The sequence below is a fragment of the Diadema antillarum genome, unplaced genomic scaffold (assembly GCF_040938485.1).
Source record: "Diadema antillarum isolate AM-2024a unplaced genomic scaffold, OU_Dant_1.0 seq00000982_RagTag, whole genome shotgun sequence".
Taxonomy (NCBI): domain Eukaryota; kingdom Metazoa; phylum Echinodermata; class Echinoidea; order Diadematoida; family Diadematidae; genus Diadema; species Diadema antillarum.
Window position 1 is genome coordinate 292,626 of NW_027271822.1, and position 27,539 is coordinate 320,164.

The 27,539-nt window shown below is 39.6% G+C and overlaps 1 protein-coding gene across 5 annotated transcripts in view; it reads right to left on the reverse strand.

Moving 5' to 3' along the window:
• The window catches only part of LOC139742175 (synaptotagmin-like protein 4), a 114,369-nt gene extending 88,335 nt beyond the window's left edge, over positions 1 to 26,034 (reverse strand). For 4 of the 5 annotated variants that reach the window (XM_071652754.1, XM_071652752.1, XM_071652751.1 and 1 more), the window contains exons 1-2: positions 23,520 to 23,680; positions 17,770 to 18,364 (exon numbers count right to left, since the gene is read on the reverse strand). In XM_071652754.1, the coding sequence (XP_071508855.1) occupies positions 17,770 to 17,870 (101 nt within the window). In that variant the 5' untranslated portion in view covers positions 17,871 to 18,364; positions 23,520 to 23,680. Of the gene's footprint in view, positions 1 to 17,769; positions 18,365 to 23,519; positions 23,681 to 25,960 lie in introns of those variants that run through there. The other variant, XM_071652750.1, reaches the window with a different exon arrangement.
• Between the last annotated feature and the right edge of the window lie 1,505 nt (positions 26,035 to 27,539).

A 27,539-nucleotide genomic window follows, 5' to 3' on the forward strand; every position in this document is an offset into this window, starting at 1 on the left:
ATATTTGCACTGAAAAGTGGCCAAAACAAAAAGGAATGAAATCTTGGAAGATTGTCTTGGGTATGTTTCATTGATTGCCAGAATTAAGAATTAACTCTCGAATAGACAAGATTATCTTGCAAGTGCATTTTTCTGCTCTTTCTTTTTTTTTTTTTGGGGGGGGGGGGGGGGGAGGGGGTCAAAACTGCAAGTATCAATTCCTTCAGCAAGGAGACCTGCTATTATGAGTGTTAATGAACCACATTGACAAAATTACCATCCTCGACCATACAAACATGAAAGTCTAGAATCTGCAATAAAAACCACACTTGGAAAAATATCCTGATCTCTCCAAAGCATCAGTTTTACTCCGGGTACAAAGAAAAAAAAATATCTGCCACGCTTTTCCTCTCTTTCTAATTAAGATACAAGGGTGAGAAGCTTCCACCATCAAACATTTGGAAAATCAACATAAACACTGAAATATCCCACTATCCCACTGGGACTACTTAAAACACCTAAACAGGTCCCTCCTTCATTTATGAAAGTTTAAAGGTACAGTACAGTTTTGGTTGAAATAGGGCTTTGGGTTTCCAATGCCTTTTTGACAATGATTTTTGCTTTAGATAATCAGATAATGAGAAACCTCTTATGAAATATGAAAGAGGATATAATTCTAAGAGGAATTCACAGTTTATTTGTTGAAAATTGGTTTTGAAATGGCTGAGATATCCCAAACAAAAGCGATCCTAACACAGGGTGGGACCAACCTTTTACTAGGATTGCTTTGTTTTACCTTGTTTTTTGGATATCGCTGCCATTTCAAACCCAATTTCCATCAAGTAAACTTTGAATTCCTCTTGGAATTGTATGCTCTTTAACATTTCATAAAATGGTTTCTCAGTATCTCGCAAAAAGTAAAAAGCTGAATCCTCACCTCAACCAAAACTATATCATTCCTTTAAAAGACCCAGTAGCATGGGGAGAGAGGGGTGACCCAATCTAATCAATCTTCATTCGCTGCCCACGAAGATACATTTGAAAATCATGTCTAGAGCACGCCTCATTGTCCATCAGCAAATAACTGCATAAAAAATATGCTCATTGGTAACATTTGACTCCAGTCAAGATTTTTGGCTGTGTGTGTACACACGATCAGATCATTGAGAGAGCTGTACACAATTTGTCACAGGGTTTAACAAATATATCTGAATCGGGCCACTAGAGACTAATGAATGTATCAGAATTGGGCCACCCTTCCCGTCGCAAGGTTCAAGATCCTCTTGCTACCAACTCTTTAATTCTATTCACACTCCATCCCAAATTTGACTTATTGAAGTAGCACAGGGTGCATGAATACAAAATTTCTTTCAAATGGATTTGTGTGTCCTAAAATGTATTGGTTCGTCATCCTGATTCACAAATGATAGCTCCCGATGGTAGCACGTTCATCAGCTTCATTTTAGCGTGAACTCTGCCACAGCTTTTCTAGCTCATTGTCAAAAATAGAGCCATGCAAATACACAGCCAGAAGTTGTGACTTGTGCGACTACAAAGTGGAGTAAAATTTCATCACTTAATCTTTGTTTCCATCACGTGGGAAAGAACAGAATTGTAAAAGGAATGCTGTACTCATAATGCCTATAGCACTCACACAGCCTCCTTGATAAAGAGACAACAAAACACATTATTTGCATTTTATATAATGAGTTTACATGAATACCAAATTTGCCTGAATTCAAAGCCTATGGGTCAAACTGAAAACATTTGAAAGTGGTCAATCCCCTACATGGATTGACCCAATACAATACATGTACATTTGCTGGACTCCGTGAATGACCACTGCCAATTAGATGACCAACCAATACCGAACTCCCTCTATTCCACAAGCAGTGTACCAAATTACTTCAGAAAATAGATTTAAAGAATAAGAAGCATTGTGTGAATTTGGGTAAAAAAAAGCTAGTGACTGAATGTTAAAAGAATTTAAAAGCACACCAACTAAAGCTCTACAGGGTGATGGTGAGAGTTTGGAAAAGAACAAAAGAAAAGGAGGTTCTGCTTACGTGCTGTTGGGACATGAATTGGAAAGAAATAAGACCAAAAACATAATCGTTAGAACATGCATACAAGCGTTGTATCTGCTTTAAGAAAAGACATTCAGTAATGCATGTAATTCAGTGGAATTATGCTTAGAATTCAACCATGACACATGAGAAATACAGACAGGCATTCATATCAATACATGACATTATCCTGCTTAAAAATTGAAATAAAGTAAATGATAGTGATGAAGCAAAGGGCAAGATACAGAGCATGAAAATCATAATATTCAAAGTTTATGCAAACTCCCAAAACAGGGCTTCAAAGCAACTTTGTTTTTTACAGATCCAAGCCTGTTACAGATTGCTTGCAGGGTGTAATTATGAAACTTCAGAACAATGCTCACTTGACCATGCCAAAAGACATTATGTACCGTATTTTGATGTAAATGCCTTGAACATTCAGACAACAGAACAATAGATGTTAGTATTATTTGGATTTCTTTTTCTTTACATTTTCCAAATGGCCTTTTTCATGAATACAAAATATCTGTTTGTAACCTAAATCAATAAAACTTTTTGCAATCAGCCCTCATAAGTATTTGGAATACTGTAAAAGCTGATATTTTTGCATCTAGAGATATTAGAAATGATGAGGTCACATACTTTTTCAAGAGATATTATTTTCATGATCTAACACCAAGCCTACCGTAAGTGAGCGATATGCCACCATATGGCAATATTTTTTGTGTGTTGTAAAATTTGTGACCCTACAGTGATCTAAAAATTCTGTGAACATTAACCTCTTGCAAAAATAAGAGCTTTTACAGTATAACAAACAAAAGCAAGCAAAATATGTGTGAGCTTGGGAAAGTAGTACAGCAAATGAAGTTCAAAGCAATAGAGACTATCATGTTCCATTTCCTTGTCATGTTTCTTAAAGGGAACGGGGAGGCATATTAAAGTGGGGCATGGGGGTGGGGCAGGTAGACATAGGGTGGAGCTGGAAAGGTAGCTCCTTCCAGAGGAATCTCCTCCACCAACAATGGGAAATGTGCATTCAATTACCAGTAAGATGGGACCAGAAGAGCAACCCAATGGCTTAGCAGTGAGTTGCAAATTGCTATTTGGTCATTGTGACATTCAAGCCCTGGGAATGCTATTACATAACACTTCCACATTGCTTGAGACTGCGGCGATGAATCCTCATGGTACCAAAACACTCCTTCATAAAACAGACTGTGCCCTTTGAATAGTGGCAACATTGCATTCACACATCGTATGTTTGCACTCAAAGGAGCTATGGGCAAAGGAAGAAAGAGGCAGTCAGTTGTTTTCTCCAATGATCCAGGGGGAAAACAGCCATAAAAGTTATAAGGGGCCACCCTGCCTCGGTTACTTACGTAGGCCTACAAAAGCACGGGACAGTGTACAAATAGTGCGCCGTTACATGATGGAATTTGTTTTTTTCTAAATACAGTTGTCAAACGCATGTTTGCTTTTTGGGTAAATGTGACAATTCTGTATGTGTTCCTTGATATGTTCTTTGTGAACTGTGCCTAAGGAAATTTGTAGAGTGGACTAGATGCATTGTAAATCACATAAATTATCATCAATTACCATATAACAGGAAGAATTACTCTGTACTGACCCTATGGTTAGTTCAAGTGACACATCCAGTCTTCTGTGACAATAAAATTATATACAATTTGTTCAGAGACAAAGCATCAAGGTTCCACTACATTTCAGTGTGGTACCATCAAAATCTGACAGGAAAAGGGAATAATTTCATAATAATCTGGTCTATGCACTATACATCTAGACACTGATTTTACATTTCCTTTGCATAATAATATGATTTTTAAATATTTCTAATTTGAGAAGGAAATTTAACAAAATTTACAGAATTTTAGTTCCCATTTGATGACACAGAATTCTCTGTCGACAGACGAATTACTTTGCCATCTCCTACATGCACTCCTGGGGTAAAATTAAAAATTTGACATTTAATAGAAAAGACAATGAAATATTTACTGATAACTATGAGCTAAGATATAGCTCTAATGTAACAGTCCTTATTTGAAGAATACCTCAGTACCGGTACTGCTTCAGCAGAAAAAACTGTTACAAGGGGGGGGGGGGGGGGGGGGGGGAATAAACCACAGATGATAACCGAAATTTGTTGTCTGCAAGATAGATATATTCTGACAAGTTCTGAATACCTACATCTCAGTTGGTACCATAATATTTTGTATTCAGAATCTATTTTACTGCTTTCAAGAATTGAGACAGTCAAATTGACATTTTTATCAGTTTTCTCTAAGTTATGACATTAGTACAATATGAAGAAATATTGGAATCCACTGTGCAAATGTTTCTGAATTCCTTTTCATATGTATATATTTCACCATCAATGAATTTCATATATTTCATTTGTAATTTAAATGCCATTTGCATTTCACCATCGACTTCACTGAAAAGTAAGTCACACAAGTTGTATAACTTACGTCTCCGGGCATGCTTACAGCTCATATGCATTCCACAATGAACACAGGGGCAAGGCAATGAAATTTGAACCGGAAAAGGGGAAAAGTTATTGATGGCAACTTTCAAAATAGCACTCCTATCCAATTTCATGAGCGCATCCTTCAATAGATGGTATTAAACATGGGACTAGGCAGCCTCTACCTTTCGGTGTAATAGAGAGCTGCAAAGTAAGATTTCCTACCAGCAGAAAAACCCAAAACCGCTCAGACGAGTAGATCAAAAAGTACTTAACCATTGCATAAAACAAGAGACTAACGTCAGGTGAGCAGATGAGTATTAGGTACATGTAGATCATCTGAATTTCTGACATCATTGTATATTTGATCACTAGGCGCAGGCCACAAAATGAACCTCCACATTTTCTGCTTGAAAAAGATTAGGTGGATATTCGACTGAATATTGCTCATGTCATGATTGTCAGGATGAAACATGTATTTCCTTAGGTTTCCAAGCATGTATTGATAGATCACGATAGTTGTTTTTTTTTATTACAGAGAACAGTGTAAGCTTAGATCAATGGAAGTATAATAGCCAAGATATGGTGGGTTTGAAAATTTGCGTAGTTGTTTGTTTATCGTATGCAAATCAGTAGACCATAGGTAAACAGCTGACACGCGACCACATTCTGTATAGGACGTACTGTAGTGTCGTACATTCGGTATGGGAGGTTATGCATTTTATAGTCGGGAGATTGGTAAGGTAGACGTGCGGGAAATTAGATAGAGCTGAGGGGAGAGATTAAGCAGGAAGCATGGACGACCACGATAGGCAAGTCAGCTCTCATCATGGACAATGACCGTGACGCTCGTTGTGCTAACGGTTTACCAGTGGAGGTCGGTGAGCTCTCATCGAAGACAATGATCGTGACGCTCGTCGTGCTGTGCTGAGGGTTTAGCAGTGGAGGTCGACGATCTGGATCCGGCTGGGGAAGGACGGACGATGTCGAGACGTTTTGTGGGGACATCTTGCGAACACAGACTGTGGCAGTGCTGTATTGGACGTGTGGTGTATTAGAGGCTGCGTGTATTGGTATAGCCAATGCAGACGTCGACTACAGTATCTAAGTTGAGTGCTCACACTAATGATAATTTTTATGTGATTGCATAGACTTAATGCCAAGCTCCTTCACAAGGCATCATTACCCTGTTGTAGAATTTACACATGAGTAAATAAACAAAGTGGTGTTAAACGGTCAGTCAAACATTGATTTGTGTGCACGTGAATTCAATCGTGTTTACATCATGGGCCTATTAAGTTTTAGTGTGGCTGTGTAGCGATAACGGTAGTTATTATTGCTATTAGTAGATGAACTAGCAGGTCTAAAAAAAAATAAAACCACAGAGTGACAAGGTGCTAGGTCACTATGTGACAATTTTGGAGGTCCCACCGAGACCTGCTAACGTTAGATCTATGTTAGGTGGTGTAAGACACAGCCATAGGCTGGTAAAGAAAATTAAAGGCTTCCTTATCATGTGGTTGATTTAAGGTGCCATGTAGTTGAGCATGGTATTGTATGCAGTGTATGCATGTAACCATTGAGGTGTGTACTGGTTAAGAGTAGACCTGGTTGAGGTTGTGTCGAATTCGCAGTTAAAAGTCTGAGCGGAGTATTCAGTGAATTGTTGTGAATTGGGAGTGGATTTTTCTCCTGGTTGATGTTCTTTTGGTTGGCTGTTGTTGGATGATACGATGGCAACTCCAGAACAAATTAGAGACTTTGCCACCCTTGGTAGGGAACTTGGTTACTCCGGTGGAGAGTTGAATAGTTTCGTGAATGCTCGTTGTGATGAGGCTGCAGAGAAAATGCGGGCTGAGGAAAGAGCCAAGGTCCGGGAACATGAAATGAAAATGGCTGAAATGAGATCGACAAATTCCAGTAGTAGTACGCATGTGGATTTGAGTGGTTTGCACTTGAAAATAGGCAAGTTTGACGAGAATCGGGATAGGTTCGATGCCTATATCAACAAGTTTGAGTTGTTTGCTGACAGTCAGAAGATCCCTACTGAATTCAAGGCCTTATATCTGATTTCAAATCTGAGTGGCAAAGCCCTTGAAGTGGTGAACAGAATGGAGCCTGCTGATAGAGATGATTATGCAAGAGTCAAACAGGAGTTGATGGTGCATTTTCAGTTGACTGAAGAAGGGTATCGCAGGAAGTTTAGGACTGCACGGCCAGAGAAAGGAGAAAGGCCACATCATTTTGCGACGAGGCTCAGAGGGTATCTGGTGCAGTGGATTGAGTTGTCAGGGATCGATGAAGAGTATGATAAGTTGTTTGATCTAGTCCTACGGGAACAATTTTTGAATAATTGTTCAAAGGAAGTGGTGGCATTTTTGAAAGAAAGGGATTGTGATTCAATGGAGGTGGTCAGTAAGAATGCTGATGTGTATGTAAATGCACATGGTGTGCACACATTTGGACAGCAATCAAAGACATCTGATCAGAATCAGAAATTGGGAGGTTCAAAGCCCTCACAAGGTGGTGTGAAAAACACACCAGGCAGTCCAAAACCCCCGCAGCGCCCATTTGAAGTGAGGGGAAGGAATCAGCCGTCACAGGGTAAGAAGACCCAGTATGGGGTTGGGCGCGGAGATGGCCCGAGGGGTTGTTATCAGTGTGGGAGTCCTACACATTTGAAGAGGGATTGTCCCATGGTGCGTGTGAAATCAGCTCAAGCAATGGTTGGTACAGAGGTGCTAACTGAAGGATCAGAAATGACACGGTCAAACATGGATGCTAGCACGCCGTCAGCTGGCAGTCCAGGAAACTCAATAGGTAGTTTGAGGTCAAATGACGGGGGTGGCAAACAGCCACAGGCAACAGGGCAATCAGCTGCGTGCATGCCTGTTGGAAATCATGTGCCCTTGGACGGGTATCAGAAAGTTGAAAAGCTGGGAATGGCTTACGGACAAGTAAGTGCGATGATGAATCGTATGCCAGTTGTTTCAGGCAGGTTATATCCTGGTGAAGTTCCAATTTCAGTACTCCGTGACACAGGATGCAGTACATGTGTTGTTAAGTCCAGACTGGTTGAGAAACATCAGCTGACTGGGAAGTGTCAAACAGTGAGGTTGATTGATGGAACAGTCAAGCAATTTCCAGTCGCCAAGGTAGAGTTAGACTCTCCATATTTTTCAGGTGAGATTGAAGCATTGTGTATGCCGGATTGCTTGTGTGAAGTGATTGTTGGGAATGTCACTGGTGCACGTGAGCCCAATGATCCAGATTTGAAGTGGGTGCCCAGAGGGGGCAAAGCATTGAGTAACGATGCTGATCAGGAGGATGATGGTGGTAGATACGTCATTGGAGATGGTGAGCAAATTGTACATACCAAGGTTGATGGCGTTGATAAGGAAGAGGTTGACAATCTTTCTGAGGTGAAAGAAGATGATCCACAGGTGATGGCAGTCGAAACCCGATCTCAGAAGGAAGACCAGGTGTTGGGCGAGACAGAGTGTTCAGTCAGGAATGATGACAGTGGAGTGCCAGCTGTCATGGCTGTGGAGACACGGGCCCAAAGAGCACGCAGTGCAAAACCCAAGAAGGGGTTAGTTGTGGTCGATTCGGTCAAAGTCGCAGATCCGCCAGAGTTTCGTCAGAAACAGAAAGATGACCCCACTCTTCGAGCATCGTGGAATAAGGTTGGTGTGACTGATAATTCCAGGTACCTGTTCCGGGTAGATCAGGGGTGCCTTTTGAGGCAGGAAAGAGATCCGGAAAACCCGACAGAGGGGATTGGCCCAAAACTTGTTGTGGTGCCAAAGGCATATCGTGCTGATATCATGCATTTGGCACATGAGTCATTGTTTGGCGGTCACTTAGGGATCAACAACACATTGTCAAAGGTAAAGACACAGTTCTTTTGGCCGGGCATGTATGAAGACATTGCCAATTTCTGCCGATCATGTGATGTATGTCAGAAGACCATCAGCAAAGGCAAAGTACCCAAGGTGGAGTTAGGTAGACTACCAACAATCGAGGTACCATTTCAGCGTATCGCCATCGATTTGATGGGGCCGTTCACTCCCTCTGAACGTGGTCACACTTACATATTGACAATTGTAGATTATGCCACGAGGTATACGGAAGCGATTCCGTTGAAGTCAATAACGACAGTCGATGTCGCAGAAGCACTGGTGACAGTGTACAGTCGAGTGGGTATACCGCAAGAGGTTATAAAGGTCTGACCTAGGACCCCAATTTGTCTCTGACTTGATGAAAGAAGTTTGCCGGTTATTGTCAATCAAGCAGTTGACGAGTTCCCGATACCATCCCATGTGCAACGGGCTAGTGGAACGGTATAATGCTGTGGTGAAATCGTCTTTGAAGCGGTTGTGCACAGAGGAGCCACGCCAATGGGATAGGTATCTTCCTGCCCTTTTGTTTGCTTTGCGAGAGGCACCAAGCTCAAGCCTGGGTTTTTCTCCATTTGAATTACTATACGGTCGGCATGTGAGAGGACCCATGGAGGTTTTGAGAGAGCTGTTGACAAACGATGCTGTCGAGCCAGAAAGAAAGAGTGAGTATGAGTATGTCATCGAGTTGAGAAAGAGACTTGTTGAGTCATGGCAGATGGCACAGGAAAATTTGAAGCAGTCGGCAAAGCGGTACAAGACCTACTATGATCAAGGTGCGAAGAAACGGAAGTTGAAGATCGGAGACAAAGTCTTGGTGTTACTGCCGACGGAGCAAAACAAGCTCTTGGTCAAATGGAAAGGGCCATATGAGGTGGTCGGTGCCAAGTATGACTATGACTACGTAGTGGATGTAGATGGCGTGAAAAAGACATTCCACATAAACATGCTCAAGCGATACTTCAGCAGGGTAGCAGAGGAAGAAACTGCTGGAAGTTGTTTCGAGGTGTGCCATGATGGTGGTGTAGATGAGTTGTGGAGTGACAAAGGCATGGAAAGCAACGATGATGTGTTCACTGAGATACCAGAGATGCCTTGTCCGACTCAGAGAGAGTTCGTTGAGGATGTACAGCTGGATGTTTCCCTAGACGAGGTGAAACAAGAGCAGATCAGACGATTATTGTGCGGGCCATTCGCAAGTTCGAGTTCTATCTGTGTGGCCGGTCTTTCGAAGTCCACACAGATCACAAGCCGTTAACGTACATACAGGTGAAGAAAATGCACAACAAAAGAATCATGCGATGGTGCATGAGCCTACAAGAGCACAGGTTCAGGCTCGTCTCTGTAAAGGGCAAAGACAATGTGGCTGCAGATGCCATGAGCCGCCTAGTGTGAACCTACAACACAGAGTAGACGGTCAAATTCAAATGGAACATAGTAAAACCAAAATAACAAATTCTGACAAACCATTTTTTTTTTATACAGTGTTTATTGCATATATTTGACGTCAGTACAGTATTATAAGATTTTTCTTCATGTTACAAAGATGCATTATTATGGAAGTCTACTTTAAATGTACAGGCAACATGGTTGGCTGTAGACAGGTGTTAATATGGACATATACATGCAGAAAATTCAATAAGTTCAGTAACTCCTTTGTACATGTTTTGTTTGCTAAGAACAAAATGCGCGAAGCAAAGAATATGATGCTTGTTTTTATTTCTGTTATTTCTTTCAGCGTTGCGACAAGACTACACCCGCACTACATCAACGTCGCTATTGATTAGGTGTAGGGCAATCGCGTTGTCGTGTGTAATTATGTACATGTACAGATTGTAGTTTGAGTTGTTATCGCATATGTAATACATAGCTTGGGTTATTATCCAACTATTATTGGATGCTACTATACAGGATCATATAGGTGATAATTCAGAGTTGAGGAGTGAGACAGGTTTAATGTCTCTCCTTAGACACCAGATCTTCAGACAGTCGAGAGGTTGCAAGGTTAGCATTGATACTCTGTAATTCTATGGGGCATCATTGACACACATACATGTATTATCCAAATCTCAAACTTATGTATGCATAGTCACGCAAAGCATGATGTGCAGTGTGAAAAAAAAAATCATGCTGTTCGTAGAATTGTTTTATGATTATTATGTAAGTTTAATAAGTCTGTTTGAACTTGGAATGTGTCACTCTTTTATTACAAAAAAAAAAAGGAAATTGGTTTTGTTTGTTTTGGAAAGTTTTATTGTAGTTTTAATAATTTTGGCATTAATTAAAGAGAAGTTGTGATATTTGAGAGTTTCTGGTGGTTTATTAAACATCTACACAAGTGCATATAATGTGACTGATTCGAAACGATAGGCACAGTGGTGATCAGTGTATGTTGCAAGTGTTTATCAATTACATCAGTTTTAGGTGAAACTGATTAGAATTATGTGCTACACATGTGAAGTACATAGAGAGCACACTTTATGCAAGCTTATTGTTTGCTTAGTCAGTAGTAGTGAAATCATTGTTTGTCATTAGGTAATGTTTCAGAAAGGAATTAGAACTGGTATGTACAAGGTGTAATTGCTTGATGCACAGGGTTGCATATAATTGTAGGGTATATGGTTGGTTTTTGTTATAGTTTAATAAAGGTGATTTTTAGTTGCTAGGTTTTTCTTTGTGTAGAACATAACTGTTATACTGTACATGTATATGCCAGTGTTTTACAAGGAAAATACATTTTTTTGTTGTTGTTGATATAATTAAGATTTCCCCTTGAATTATATCTTAAGGTGGGGGATATTGTCAGGATGAAACATGTATTTCCTTAGGTTTCCAAGCATGTATTGATAGATCACGATAGTTGTTTTTTTTTATTACAGAGAACAGTGTAAGCTTAGATCAATGGAAGTATAATAGCCAAGATATGGTGGGTTTGAAAATTTGCGTAGTTGTTTGTTTATCGTATGCAAATCAGTAGACCATAGGTAAACAGCTGACACGCGACCACATTCTGTATAGGACGTACTGTAGTGTCGTACATTCGGTATGGGAGGTTATGCATTTTATAGTCGGGAGATTGGTAAGGTAGACGTGCGGGAAATTAGATAGAGCTGAGGGGAGAGATTAAGCAGGAAGCATGGACGACCACGATAGGCAAGTCAGCTCTCATCATGGACAATGACCGTGACGCTCGTTGTGCTAACGGTTTACCAGTGGAGGTCGGTGAGCTCTCATCGAAGACAATGATCGTGACGCTCGTCGTGCTGTGCTGAGGGTTTAGCAGTGGAGGTCGACGATCTGGATCCGGCTGGGGAAGGACGGACGATGTCGAGACGTTTTGTGGGGACATCTTGCGAACACAGACTGTGGCAGTGCTGTATTGGACGTGTGGTGTATTAGAGGCTGCGTGTATTGGTATAGCCAATGCAGACGTCGACTACAGTATCTAAGTTGAGTGCTCACACTAATGATAATTTTTACGTGATTGCATAGACTTAATGCCAAGCTCCTTCACAAGGCATCATTACCCTGTTGTAGAATTTACACATGAGTAAATAAACAAAGTGGTGTTAAACGGTCAGTCAAACATTGATTTGTGTGCACGTGAATTCAATCGTGTTTACATCATGGGCCTATTAAGTTTTAGTGTGGCTGTGTAGCGATAACGGTAGTTATTATTGCTATTAGTAGATGAACTAGCAGGTCTAAAAAAAAATAAAACCACAGAGTGACAAGGTGCTAGGTCACTATGTGACAATGATAATTGCAACAGCTTTACAGGTGCACATACTACATGTAGATACTAAAGAATCAAGATTCAACTTTCATGAATATCAACACTGCAAACATCGTTCCATGAGAGTGCCATAGAGCTTTTATTAATGGAGTAAATGAAACTCTACGAATATCAGCAGCTTCACCAAAACCACCCGTATACTCATCTTGGGTATAATATTACATCTACTTTTTGTACATACTTCAAAATCAGCATCTAAATCAAAATTGGGTTGAGGCTTCATGTTACAAGTGACCTCGTAGGCGTGTCTTTATCAGACCGAAGCTCCAACTAGCGGGCTATTTTGTAGTTTAGGATAGGCTGATATAACGTATGATAATTCATCAGCTCGAAAACAAGCGTTTGGTGTTTGGGAAATTGGCCCGAAATTGACACATGCATACTTTGCATCATTACTCGGCTCAGCTCAGGGCACATTTTGAAAGTGATTTCCCTAGCAGGATGTGATTGATAAAAGTTTGGGCTCATGGAGATGCAACCCAAATAACCACTATTTAATGTAAACTAGACCAAGATTGGGGGGGGGGGGGGAATTATCCTGATCAAATTGCAAACTCTCAGCATCTTCACTGCACAAATAGCAGGTTAATTTGACATTTGGCTAATCTCCTAACCATAAGATTGTGTGCTATTTTGAAACTTTGGTCTGATGAAGACGACCTAGTGAATATAAGTTCTGTACAGTCACTTTTTCTTTCTATTTTTCAGGGGGAAATGAGGGATAGAAAGAATTACAAATGGATTGAGTATGTTGTGGTGCCTGAAGAATGGGCATATCCCCATGACTGACCAAGGGACAACTTTGAAGTGAATGATTATTACATAACTCATAACAAACTCAATCTGCTTGATTATACCTTTAATGTTCATAAAACATGAACCAGTGAAGTAACACACCAATTCTGGTAACTGATAAAGCAGTAAAACCATAGTTTAATGACTGCATGGCTTTTGCTACATCACATACACTGGACAAAATATTGCACCTTCCTATAGATGATGCTACTGTTGTGTATTGATACACAAAGTCATCACTACCCCCTCCCATTCCACTATAATGGCCAGATCATCTCTTCACCTCCAACCAGTCAATGACCCCTACCACTACTCTCCACCTCCAGTAAGTCATCAACCTTCATCAACCCTGGAGTACATTGTATACATTGTACATCTAGCCCCAATTGATTTACGACCAAGTTAAAAATCAAACCCAAAACATCCTGCCCTTCCTCCATTGATTACTTAGAATTGTTGTTGAATCCAAAACCAACTACTACCTCCTTTATGAAACTAGTCCCGCCTTTGTTTCTATAACAACCAAAGTTTTGCCCAATTAAAACCTCTCTTTAACACGAAGACTCAACACCCGTTCACCCATTCATAGTATGTTACAACCCTATAACCAATGTGTATCGTTGAATGTATGAGGAGAATTGGATCATGCAGAGAAGAAGACTTGTATAGTTCTGATTCAACATCCACCATGGGAGCATGCCACCTTCGGATTGCTCTCTGATAATTATTATTGTGAAGGCAACTTGCACTTGAAAACTCTGAAAGACAAATCCAGTCTCCGGAGCCCTATGTTTCTCTTGCGTCTACGTATAATACATGTACATCAAACAATGAACATACCAATCCTGAGTAGCTAACACCACTACACAACACTACACTCAACACAAAATGCTATCAATCTTTACACCATAACTCTGTGTGGTGCATTGTCAACAATAAGTAGAGCTAAGTCATATCCGGTTTAGAATTAGATTGAGGTCTACCATGCATTTCCTTCGAAAACAAATCTTTTTCTTTCTCATTGCTTTCTTCTTTCTCAATTTAATACACCCTAAGGCAATGTGATAGCACATTATAGTGCACACTTTATCCAAAATATTTGAGAGTATTTGAATATTTTGTTTTCCTAATGATATGCAGAACAAGGCCTGAAGATTATGTTGGTGTGATACATTTAGTATAAAGTGTTTTGTTTTGATTCCTGTAGTAAGAATGTCATAACAATGTCATTTCACAATGGATAGACAATTTATAGACAAGGTAAATCTCCAAGCAAGCCAGGGGTGAGTTCAAAATATTTCTGAGGGGGTGTTGTTCTGTGTTTAATGATCTCTTGGAAACAATGAATGCAAAATACCAGTGGGAGGAGCCTAGGATCAATAAAAGGCTTTTATGCATGGTGTGCCACAATCAAGGGAACAATGGCTTGGAATGTCAAACACTGAGACAAGGGGAAAAAATACTCAGCAGGTACTTTTGTCTTGTACAATTGTATGCTGCATTTAGCAATCAATCAATTCTCTACTTTGAATGCAAGTTGTGAAAAGATCAGCGCGTGCTACAGGCTGTATACACCCATATGCAGATCATGGTTTGTTTGAAATAAGCACAGTTTGGCTCGTTCCTTGTTCGGGAATTCTAGGCTTTACAAAGGGCTTGCCCACTTTGATATAAATCCACACTAGCTCAATGAACTCAGAATAAATTTACTGACACCTCTAAATGAATATCATTCCCCTTACAGTCATCATAGATAGCCTGTTTGTTTTGCTCTGCAGTTGTTTGGCTGCAGTCAGAAATGCCAAGTTGTAAAGTAGACAAAATACCATTCTACGCAGGGCCTTGCATGGATTGGAATGACACTCAGTATTCCCAATTCCGTCGACTATCTTCAAGAGATATGAAATGTAAAATTCAAATACATGCTACATTGCTGGCACTCATTGTTGTACATCCACCTGCAGTAATCTATGCAATTTTCAGAGGTAAAACTGTTGTCATTGTTTCTAATAAAAAAACAACTGTATTATCTCTGTGACAGTTCCACTTGAAATATTTCTGAACACACCATATGGAAACCATAGACCTACAGTATGTGGTGGGAACCAATTCACTTGTCACTGACATAACAGACAAAACTTTGCACACTGAGCAGTTAAAGGAAAAGTCCATTCTGATATCATGTTGCTCTGTATGAAAAAACAAAAAAACAAAAACAGATCAGCACATCAACCAGCCAAATTTGGGGAAAAACAAAGGTATAAAATGTACACAAAAGGTTTTGAACTGTAAAAGTTCAGAAAGCAAGATAAATTGGCAACTCTGTGTACATAGATGTTGAGCGGCTCTCCATTCTGTTTGTAAACAAAAAGTCACAAATTTTCATTCTTTCCACAAGAAGAAAAAAAAATCTCAGATCTGTTCGAAGTATATCATAGGAGTAATATGAGGATGAGTAATATTTTTTTGCAAGTCCTCCTCAGGCCCTCAGTGAAGGGATTAGTTTTGTTTGTGCCAAAACATTTGAGAAAAATGAAAATAAGTGAAATTTTGTATATGAAACAAATGGAGAGCTACTCAACAACTACATCACACAGAGATTTGCCAATTTATCTTCTCTCTTAAATTTTAACAGTTCATTACGTTTTGTGTGTTTCGACTTTTTTCAACTAATTTTCATCAGTCTAATTCTCTGGTCTTTCTGTTTTCATACTGCAAAGCAAAACAGCATCAGGATGCACTTCCTGACTCACTATAGAAGCATTCATTTCCAAGCTCAATAAAGTTCAGAATCCACAAGTGACCCACCTGCGTACACTGTACGCACAAACACAAAATGTCCCTGCCCAGTCAATGAACCGAAGTGTAAAAGAAACAAACTCGATCATCGGATTGAATAGCTTTTGCATTTCCTGTCCATTCACATGCATGACCGCAAAAGAAAATGAATTGACCGGGCAACAATGCAAGTCTCATGAGGATAAATCGGTCATGCATAGTGGTCACTCTCACGTTTTATTATTTAAGGATTTTGGCAATGCAAGAGTCCAAGTTAGTTTTTCTTGAGCCATACTAAGAAGAGGATCAGGTCTGACCTGACTACAAAGAGTCAAAACAACTCAACAGAGACTTGATTAACATCGCATTTCATTTGTGGTTCAAACTTAATCGATAGGAAGTATAAAAATGGGTAACAACAAAAGACATTTGAATCATGTACAACAAAGCACCGTGTACACATTTGAACATCACAGAGCACTCGTCTACAAATCCACATTTATGTCCATTTACCCAGAACAAGAAAACTTCAATGCTGAACAATCCATGTTGAAAGAACAGACACTTTAATAGTTTGAAGTACAATGTACAATGTATTAGACCCTGGCCAAATGCCCATACCAACTAGTTTGAGGGGTACATACTTTGTAAAGCTCTGCATTTACAAAATAAATTTCTAGAAATGACCAAAACCCCTTCTTATAGAGAGTTGTGGTCAATTATACAATGTAAGTCCCCCAATCAATCGTGACTTTGCAAATGACTTCAAACATTTCAAGTGTAGCATGAAAACTGTATAACATTGTATGTCAGCTCCATAACTATACATTGTATCAGTAGGTGGTAGTCAAAAAGTGTGTGGAAGAATTAATCCCTAAACGGTTCAAAAAATTTGCCCTCCTTTGGATTCTTGCCAGCATCAGACTGAGGGTTAAAACCAACTGAATGACAATGCTCTTTGTTTTGTTTTAAACATTCCCTTGTCTTGTAATGGTCTGTTACATCAGGTGAATTGACGGCAGATTAGAAGGTGAGAATACATGATTCATACATAAATCAAGCCTAACCTAGATAGCACTGAGTGTCAAATCACAATTGAAATGATGGAAGTTACAACATATGAAATATCCTAAGAGTTGATTCACAGTTCTGCTCCAATGGATGAAAACAGTATTGATGGGATTATGAATAGAAACAGATGAAAGAAGTGATATAATTCTGAAATCATAAACATAAAGACCATATATAGGCACATAGCAAACATAAAGAAAGAATCAAGTAATAAGATGGGTTATCATCCAGGATGACCAAAGATTCAGGTGTAGAAGGACACTTCTTTCCTCAAGTCATATGGGCTTATGTCTTTGTTAGGGTGCAACTTGAGCAACGAATTGAATCTATGGCCCTACTGTCAAGTGAGGAGAAGATTAAACACACATACCATTTCCCTTTGTTTTTAACAAAGTCGCATTTATAAGAAAGTGGCATCTTCTTCGCAGTATTAGTCATCAAAAAAAAAAAAATGACCAATAAATGTCACACTGAAATCAGATCATCATTTGTATGGCTTATGACTTCTTTGAGTGTACTCGGACAAAATCTTGCATAGAAAAAGTCTGTTGCACTTTCAATAAGCTTTAGAGGATTCTGACAATATGGGTACAAGCGTATTGCCAGAAAAGCTCTGTAACTAAAACAAAGTCACATTCTATGATTATCTGAGTGATTTGTAATTTCCCCTCCTTTGGCAAGGAGTTTCCCTGATGATGACTTTAATTCCCTTTAGTTTCTGACTAGCTCAGCCACACAAGGATCATTGGTTGAGAGTTAGAAGGACTCCAGCACTTACAAACAGCACTAACGCCCTTCTGATCCTCAACTGTCAATGGGTGCATAGTTAAACGGCTCTAAAGGCTTATATGTTCCTCTAGTGACGTACGGGATATGACAGTAAGATTTTCTAAACTGGATACTCACTTGAGGCGCACTTCATCAGTCTTTCTCTGTTCATCGTCCCTCCTGAGGACGTCCAAGATGATCTTCCTCTCCTCCTCCGTCAGATGCTCCAAGTTGATCATCTTGGCTCGTCGTCACGGTTACGGATGCGGGGAGGAAGCCGGCTATTGAAGGCAACTGCACCGTCTTGCTGTAGTACCACCGCCTGTTGCCTGGTCTTGCAAGCTGCAGGTCCACGAACCAGCCCCAGCAAACTTTCTGCGACCAACTGGAAAAGAAGCTCTGACTACCAAAGCCTTTTGTGTGGCCCTGCACAGGATTGGAAGGAAAATAGCCGCTCCCTTCTTTGTTTTCCTTTTCTTTCTTTCTTTTTTCAACCTATTTCTGACTGATCCACAACTATTTACAAGGACATAAATGTGTTTCTTCCACTCGAGGCTAAGGGGGCCTACCTGGCCCTCAGGGTATGCTGTTTGGTGCTGTGCGGTTTCCAGTCCTTATGTTCTCTTGAAGAAATATTTCAGAAGTTGGTTCTTTCACAGACAATCGCCGCCACACAAGGCTTATCACATTGTCATCACTAGCACTCTGGGCTTGTGGAACAGTCCAGCAATATCTGTGGATTCAAAAAGAGAAAAAAAATAAAAATGCAAGTATCTGTGGAAAATTCCATTCTTGTTGTTTGCAAATCTTCAGGTATAGCAACATATTGCGAGGACATATTGTATTACTGCATAGATACAACAGAGGTTTCAAGGATTGTTTTGTGTGGGGGTTTTTGTATCCACCCCACCCCTGCACATGTGTCTACACGAGTCCATGTTACACAGACTTAAATTACTTCAAAAAAATGACTAAATAACAACTTCTAGTGATGTACGAATAGCCACAGCACACCTCAAGTGATTTGGACTACCTTCAATGTATACTACAGCCTGGGATGTACAAACCGTCCCAACTAAAACAGACCAAGTTTTTAAAGCATATACTCAATTGGACACAACCAGCACAAACACAAACTTCTGAGAATCGTTCGCTCTTGGCCTCAAGAGTGGCCAGCTACACAATATCTATAATGTTGACTTGATTTACTCCACAATGTGCACACCTCCGTTGTTTGTTACATGTGGGTTTCCCTGTCTGCAACATATTAACTTTTTACATTATTTGGATACAAAATATTCAGTGACATTAATGCACAAGAATTTGAAGCCTTCTTCTCCAAGATCTATGATTTGTATGCAGATTCAACTTCAATATCCTTCCACAAGCATCCTTAAAGGGTGTGTACAGTTCTGGTCGAGGTGAGGATTTAGCTTTTAACATTTTGCGAGATATTCAGAAACCACTGTATGAGATGTCAAAGAGCATGCAATTCTAAGGGGTATCAAAAGTTTATTTGATGAGAATCGGTTTTGAAATGGCCGAGATATCCAGAAACAAAGTGAAACAAAGAGATCCTAATAAAAGGCGTGGCCTGTCGCCTTTTATTATTATCACTTTTTTGGATATATATCTCAGCCATCTGAAAACCAATTTTCATCAAATAAACGTTGAATCCTTCTTAAAATTACATGCTCTTTCATATTTCTTGAGAGGATTCTCATTATCTCACTTTGGAATGTTCAAAACATGAATCCCCACCTCAACCAGTACTGTACAGTCCCTTTAATAATCCTTTACACTACCAAATTTACAGAACAATTATGTTTATTCAATGTCAACCTCTGGAGACAGAAGATAGCCATGTGTTTTTGTTTACAAACACTTCAAGCACTGTATCAACTCGATGTACGTTCCGTCGAGATGTATGTACACTGTACGAATCCCAATTGAGGTTGCGGCTCAGTGGTTGAGAATATGAACACTCAGTCTTTAGGTCCTTAGTTCAAGTCTACTTGCACAGGTCTGGTAACATTCCCATGTGATATCCAAATCAGGGAGATTCCACACAGCAATCAGGGAGATATCTACATGTTGCATGCATTTCAACGGGCAAAAATAATTCCTAAATTAGGGAGATTTTAATATTCTTTTATTCAGACATGAACAGATTTTGGCATTTTCAGGGAGGCTCCTGCAGAATAAGGGAGGCATGGCAGCTCTGCTAGCAGCAGCCAAAGTGTGTTTCAGGCAAGTCACTTATTCTGACTACTGAGTCTTCAAAGACTCATAAACTTAGCAGGGGGAGACTGTGTATTGTGAGGGGTATTGACACAACTGAATATTCTGGAATTCCCGCAAACAAATTGTGTGCAAAGCTTTATATGCAGCACACAACACACACATTGGGACTTGAAAAGAAGACCTACAGCCATAAAAGAATTCTAATAGTTTTCTACTTGAAAACAGTTCACTGCTTACCTGGTGGCAATGTGAAATGAAGTCAAAGTTGGCTCAATTCAATTAAATACATCCTAAAGATACTGTAAATCCAGAAACATTTGCAGCATGAAACATTTACAAATAAGAGCCAACAGCCTTTTTTTAATCGCCACTGGCATTTAGCGCATTGCGTAGACAACCCTTTTGCATGCATTTTACTTCTGTAAATCTTTCGTGCATGCACATTTCTGATTATGAAGGTAAATACAGTATCCCTGGAGAGTTATGAAACCTGCTCTCCCACCCCTGTCACTCCCATCCCTCTGTTCCCCCCCCCCCCCCCCTCATCTTCACCACTATACCTGTCCCCCCTCCCCCTTCCAGCTTGTTTGGTCTTCATTGTCAGGAGCATAATACACAAAAAAAAAAATGTACTGGTCAAAGCCCCACATACACACAACTCTTCAAGGTGCGGTTTTATGTACATTGACTCATGATGAATCTACATAAAAAATGTCACATGCACATACACATACACACACACATACACACACATACACACACAAAATGAAGAAAACATGAATACAGTGTATCTCCACCTCCACTGGTTAAAAACAAAAATGTACATCAATTTAAATTTCCATCATGTCCAATGGCAGGAATACTGTCACCAGGTATGACTGTTTTTACCTACCTGTAGTGCAATTAGAATTCATTGCTTTAAAAATATAAATAGTCTGGAACCAAACCTAATTACAGTACCTCTCCCTCCCTGAGCAAATATTTCATGTTGATTGTATCACAGACTGTGTGTCCTTCCCTCTGTTTTGTTTTTATTTCTGTTTCTACAGATTTAGAATGAGAAGATTGAGTCATGGACTCTGTCAACAAATATTCAGACTGACCCTTAACTACAAAGTAAACTTGAAACAGGAAGAGACTGGCATGGGACTTGGTGTGCAGATTGCTTTGTACTGAGATCTGATCAATGGTTTGATATCAAAGGCATAATTTAGAATTTGTGAAATAAAAACCAAGCATTAATACATCAAAATTGTTCTAAAATTTGAGTTGGGGATAGAGACAACCAATTTTAAGAATTTGAATTAGTATAATCAATACTAAGTATTGTTAAACACACAAAATGTGAACAATGGTTATAATAAAAATGTTTCCAGACTAAACCGTCTACAGTTACAGATTATTGAGAAAAATAGTGATATCTCCGTATATAGGTTCTATTGCTAAATTCTTAGATGGTTGGAAGTTTTGTGATGCAACTGACCTACACAATTGCATCAAATGTGATATCCTGAACATTTATTAAATCACTGCTCCCAAAGGTAAACAGGACCTTTAATGTCCTCCTAAAGTTGAAGATATTCCCTTCTGTCAAACTTCCCATCATAGTGTAGCCATGACATAATCAAACAACAGCTGAATAGATTTCCCCTCCCCTATATCTAGAAAATTTGCAGTTATTGCAGCAGAAGACCTACATTTTGTAGTCTGGTGCATGCTAAGACTTATTAAAGCATCTCATCAAAAATATAGTACATATGATTTTAAAAAAGAGAGAGAAAAAAAAAACCATGCAGAATACCTAGGTTGAAATTTATGACAAAAGTGTCAGCAGCTAAATAATCAAACTTTTATAAGAGCATATATTCCATGCAAAATCATGGATATGAGGGTTATTTAAGGCCAAGACATAATTTGCTCATCAATCTTATTTCAGAATACCCAGACTATGTATATCACATTTCTTTTAAAAAGGGCAGTTTTTTATTCTAAAACTTTCTCTTTTTCTTAGTTTTTTTTACTGAATCTTTTACTGTTCAGTTTATTCTATAAAATTGTAGTCACCGGGGCAACCTCAATGAATGGCAGTTTCACTCTTAACCTTTGCACACTTCTGTTCTGAATACAGATATCTGTATCTGTGCTTCCGTTTATTTCTCTCTGACAACTCAAACAGGAAACATTTTGAATAACTTGCAAAACTGCTTATGCTAGACAATGGTAAGAGATTGCTGTTGTTGTTACTGTTTTAAGTAGATACATGTGTATAGGGCAACAAGACAAAGAAAGGTTGTGACACCTCAATGGTGAAAAGGGAACTTTAGGAAGATCATGGTTGGTCCACGTGACGGTGGACTTTGTTGGGAATCCGAACGTGGCTAGATTATCCCCTTCAAGGATTTACCAGTCATATGACCTTATAGAAGTATTATCTTGCTAGAAGTTGGTCCCTGCCTTACCCACAAAGCAATCAATATGTAAATGCAGTATGTAAGTATGCACACTTGAAAATATTGCTTTGATAAAAATGAATATTTATTTTGTTCCACATGTATTCCTGCATGCAGCAATCAGAAAAACAAAATTAGTGCACTCAATTTTTATCAACTTCTTTTGCCAACATTTTGAAAAATACCTTTCATGCCGTGAGTGTGACTATAAAAGAGAGAGAGAAAAAAAAAACTAAATTTCTTGGTTGACCTACTATCTCAGGCAGCTGGTTGATTGGTTTCATATGAGTTGTTTTCGTCCAAAGATGTGTATGTTAGGCCTTGCAGAGCTAAGCCTTGTTCGCACTAAACTTGCACTAATTTGGCTTCAACAATGGTGGATCGTTTTCTTTGTTGTATTTCACTGGCGCGATCCCTAGACACAATGCACCTGAGTGTGTGGAAGGACTATAATCATGTCCAATAGGTCAGGAAAATTCTGCAGATTCATTGATTGAAGATCCTGTGCAAATCAATTTTCACTGGCAGCATGTTTGATATCAAATCATTGCAATCTATGGTGATAGACTCTGTAAACATACACTTGTAGCCAAAGAAGTTGTGCACTTGGAAAGCATTTGCATACTTAGCAAGAGATAGCTAGCCAGATGTTCTCCTTGTAAACTTTAAAAATTTGTGAAATTTAATCATCTTCCAACCCAGAATCAAGTTACAACTGTAGTAAGAGGCAAAAACACTCTTGTCTGTCAGATACAATACAGGACATGAAATGGAAGTTCTGTGTATGAATGGGTCATAACTCCTGCATGATACAAAAATCCCGCTTCATTAATCGTAAAGAGCAGGTGCATAACCCAGTGAAGTAATTCACCTCATGTTCTATAAACTTGACCCCAATGGAAGACCAGTGAATGCAGCTGCATATGGGCTACCAGTATCCTGCCATCTTCTCAGATGGAAAATGAAACAAAAAAAATTGGGAAGAGAGTAAATATGTCAAAGGTGATAGTTCAATATGGTTCTCTTACTCACCTTGGCAGTACATCACTCATTCTTGCAAGAAAATGACTAGATACAACAACAAGGTATTCCACTTGTAATATGTCCTCACAAGTGTAGCAAGAATAGCTCACAATCCATGTTTAAATATTCCAAAACTTGCTCAATAGGTACATATCTAACTGAGAAACCTACCGCAAAGTGGTTCCACAATCACAGGCCTCCGTCCACGTCCATACACACACTCCCGAAACTCTGATCCACCAGTCTACCTGTACAAGCGAGAGAACTTCATCCCTCCAAAGCCAATCCCAGAGTAACTCCCCAAGGACAGAACCACCCACTGGCGCTCACTCTTGTCATATAAATACGATCATCGCACTGCACTCCATGAACGCTACGAGACGAACCCCCGAGAGGAGACCAGCAAAGAAGCAATCATGCATGGCAAAGAGTTCTGAGTCAACTTTGCTGTGATACCTCGATCCAGTACACAGCCCATGTGAATGCATCCAGCCACACACACACTGAACAAGAGAGAGAGAGAGGGAGAAAAGAAAAGGCGAGCTCTACCCAGCAAGCAGTGTGTCAACACGCCCACCAGCACTCGACATGGTATGGTGATTCCGAGCCACCAGCACGAAGCTGAGCACGCATGCATACCCTACACCTTGATACCGTAACCCTCAATGACAAAGACAGCTCAGTCATACAGTCAAGTGTGAAATAGTAATGTTATTGAGATTTAGCTTTTATATTCACAACAAACTCACAAGGCTACATTTGTTTACAGAGTTTAAGTGTAGCATATCATATGGAATGTACCCTTACCTTGTCAAAGAAACTTACAAGACCTGTCAAATTTGTGCAGCTCACGACAACATACCAAGTACAATGCAGGTAATTTTTTTTTTTTAACAAAAGTTTACATCTTGAGCTTTCCACAGATACTTTTGCCACTTAGACTCGTTTTACAGTGCGGGGCTCGGCTGAGCCACGGTCGAGCCCAGCCTCAATTGAGAGGGCCCGAGCCCCTCAATTTTGTCCGTTTACACTGCCGGGCTTGGCCCGGGCTTTTAATTCAAACCTTTCAATATTTTGTCGTAGTGGCGCTCTGCTCGTAAACAAACGCAATTTGGTATAGTCTGGTTTCCAGACCCTTTGCCAACTGGATTCCGTGGCGACGAAGTCGCCGTTCGGGCAAAGACCTTTGCCGAAAGAAAAATCATATGCAGGACAAAACCACCCTAAACTATACCAGTTTTCGACGTTGAGGGGGTTAATATCCTGAATAATGGAATAGTACGGGCAGAGGGTTTGGAAGCCTGGGCTAAAATTGGCCGTGCATTTGGCCCAGTTTGCGTATACACTGAGAAAAGGCAGGGCTCAGCTGCGGCCGAGCCACAGCAGAAACCACCTCCAGAGCGTGGCCAAATGCACGGCCAATTTTGGCCCCGCATTTGGCCTTTTGCACATTTACACTAAAATAAAGCCGAGCTCGGCCACGGCCAAGCCTCGCACTGTAAACGGGGTCTTACAAGACCTGTCAAAATTGTGCAGCTCCAGACAACATACCAAGTACAATGCATGCGGTACTTAAATATGCTTAAATTTATACTCTTGTCTGAGTAAAGCAATTTTTCAAAGAAAAGATTACATCCTGAGCTTTCCACAGATTCCTTTTGCCACTAAGTACAACTTACAACAGGATCAGTGACTCCACACAAAAGATTCAATCACACTGAATTTCTTAGCCAAGGAACCAAAACGACCTGCTCCATCGATTTACAACAAAGTGTCGAGTGAGCTCAAAGACGTGACTCTTCTGGCACCTTAAATCCTTGTAGTTCTGAGGAAAATTTTTGTGCTTTGATAAAACCAAACAGTATGGAGTATATGACTTTCAACAACACACAGAGATGTGGATCCACAAAAGAAAAAAAAATCCCTTACACAAAGCAGCCTTATTTCTGGCATTAATGCTTCTGAATTCTGAAAGTAAAAACATCTGAAGCAATTAAACTTTTAAGCTTCACATACTGATTTGAAGTGCAGTAGAAAATACTAAAATCATACAACAGATAGTGAAAGACAAGCGCAATGGTAAAGCTTCTGCATGAGGAACTACAAATTGTATGTTCAACAAGGTGAAGCTGAGCTGAGTAGAACGTCTCGTTAAGCGTTAAATGTTGTTCACACTGCACAAGTAAAGACCAATCGCTATTTGATGTACATGTATGTATCATGCACACTTTACACTCTGGACATCAACAAATGTGTTGCAGGCCAATTCCTGAATATGGCACGTACAGAAATGGCAACCATTTGCATGAAAGGTAGATAGTTGCAAGGCATTTTGAAGCTCATTCATAGCTTGGACCTGCCTCACCATCTACTGCCAACTACACATATCCACTCCTCAGGTCAAACTGCCTATGGAGCTGCGCAGTGACAAGGCCTTCCTCTCGACTCCATATGATGGACACGATAGAGACGATCGAGATACGCCATCCGAAAGGCTTAAATTACAAATATGTATTTGATTGTGGGTATTGAAACATGTTTCAAATATGGAAATGATGATTAGTGCAGCCATTGACACCCCAGTTTGTGAATAGTACACCAGTTGTACTTACCTTTGGGGATATTGCCACTGACTTTATCTGAATTATGGTCACATCTTCTCATAAAGGCTGTTTCCCACAGATCTGGTGTCAAATGAAACAAAGAATGAACATATGACCTTTTGTTATAAACTCCACCACATGAAATATTAGACAATATCGGGAGACTTTGTATGAAAAGTTATATAATATGCAACGTATATCATAGTCTCCTTCAAGAGTTTTGATAATTGAAGGAAGACAAAACATACTCCTTTAACACCCATGTTTTAGAATGACATCACACCCGTACGTGTAGCACCCCACTTATGTAGGCCTAACCAACGAATTGATTCCAGTAGTTTGGCCCAAAATGTTGAATTGTACAACATCAAACTTGCATGATCTACAAGTACCCTGTAGCAAGTTTCAATTTTGAATAGTGATGCTAAGGACACTATACGCATTGTCAAAACAAACTGCCAGCAAAAATAATCTGATCATCAGTAATAAAAAACAACCATAGGCTAGCCGTACCACATGACTATGAAACATGTCATTTGCTTTGACTACATTTTAAATAAAATGCTGCACCATTTTGCCCTATAATGAGCATGAAAGTAACAAGTATAGTTTCCTGGGTCATGGAAAGTTTGGGTGATGTTATATGTGACCGCGCATCACAAAACCAACAAAAATGCACTGATATTGTGTTAGAACTGAAAGAGCAAGTCTTCTTCTACATTATACTAATGTTTGGGATCATAAAACAAACAGGAACTTGTGTTTTCATCAGTTTTTCTCAAACACTTTTTTGGTGGAATAGTGTGATTAGGTGTTTCTCATAGAGTCCTCTTTTCATTTCTTAAAAACCCTGTCCATACTCTTCACTTTCAACTCCAATAACTTTGGAAAGAATGATGCTAAGGTACTGCAATGACAGTTGACATTAATCATCTGCAGAACATGTTGATAAAGCATGCTTTAATAGTTTCAGCTTAAAGGTAGGGGATACCTTTTACAGACCTCCCAAAATGCAGCAAAACATTAAATATGAACCTCAGGGGACTTGTTTAGGCCACTGCGGAGACATTTGGAAGTCAACAGTTATCTACAATTTGAATAATGCACAAAACTCAACTACTCAGTAGTTTTGTGTGTCAGCCACACTTAAGCCTTTTTGTTGCAGTCTTCTGTATCTTTTGTCTATAAACACAAATCTAAAAGTATAAGAGCTGATGTAATAACATATAGAGTGTGTGGCAAGAATGTATATAGAAATGTTTGTAAGTTTTGATGAACTTTCTTCACAAAATATACATGATGGACACACATGCAGTGCATGGGTCTGCAAAGGTAGCCTAGTAATGTACTGGAATTTATGGTGAGCCCCGAAAAAAATTCAATTCAAAATCTAACGGTCAATAAAAATGTACTAAATGTTACCTCCCACTTTCAATACTTAATGGGAGTTTCTAAAATGATACTCTCTTCAACATACCACTGTATTTATACAACTCTTCATTTAAGGCATGCAAATGGGATTCCCTACCTTTAATCTAATCATTCCTTCATTGCTGTTGCTCTGGTGGTTAACCTGTTTTTTTGTTCC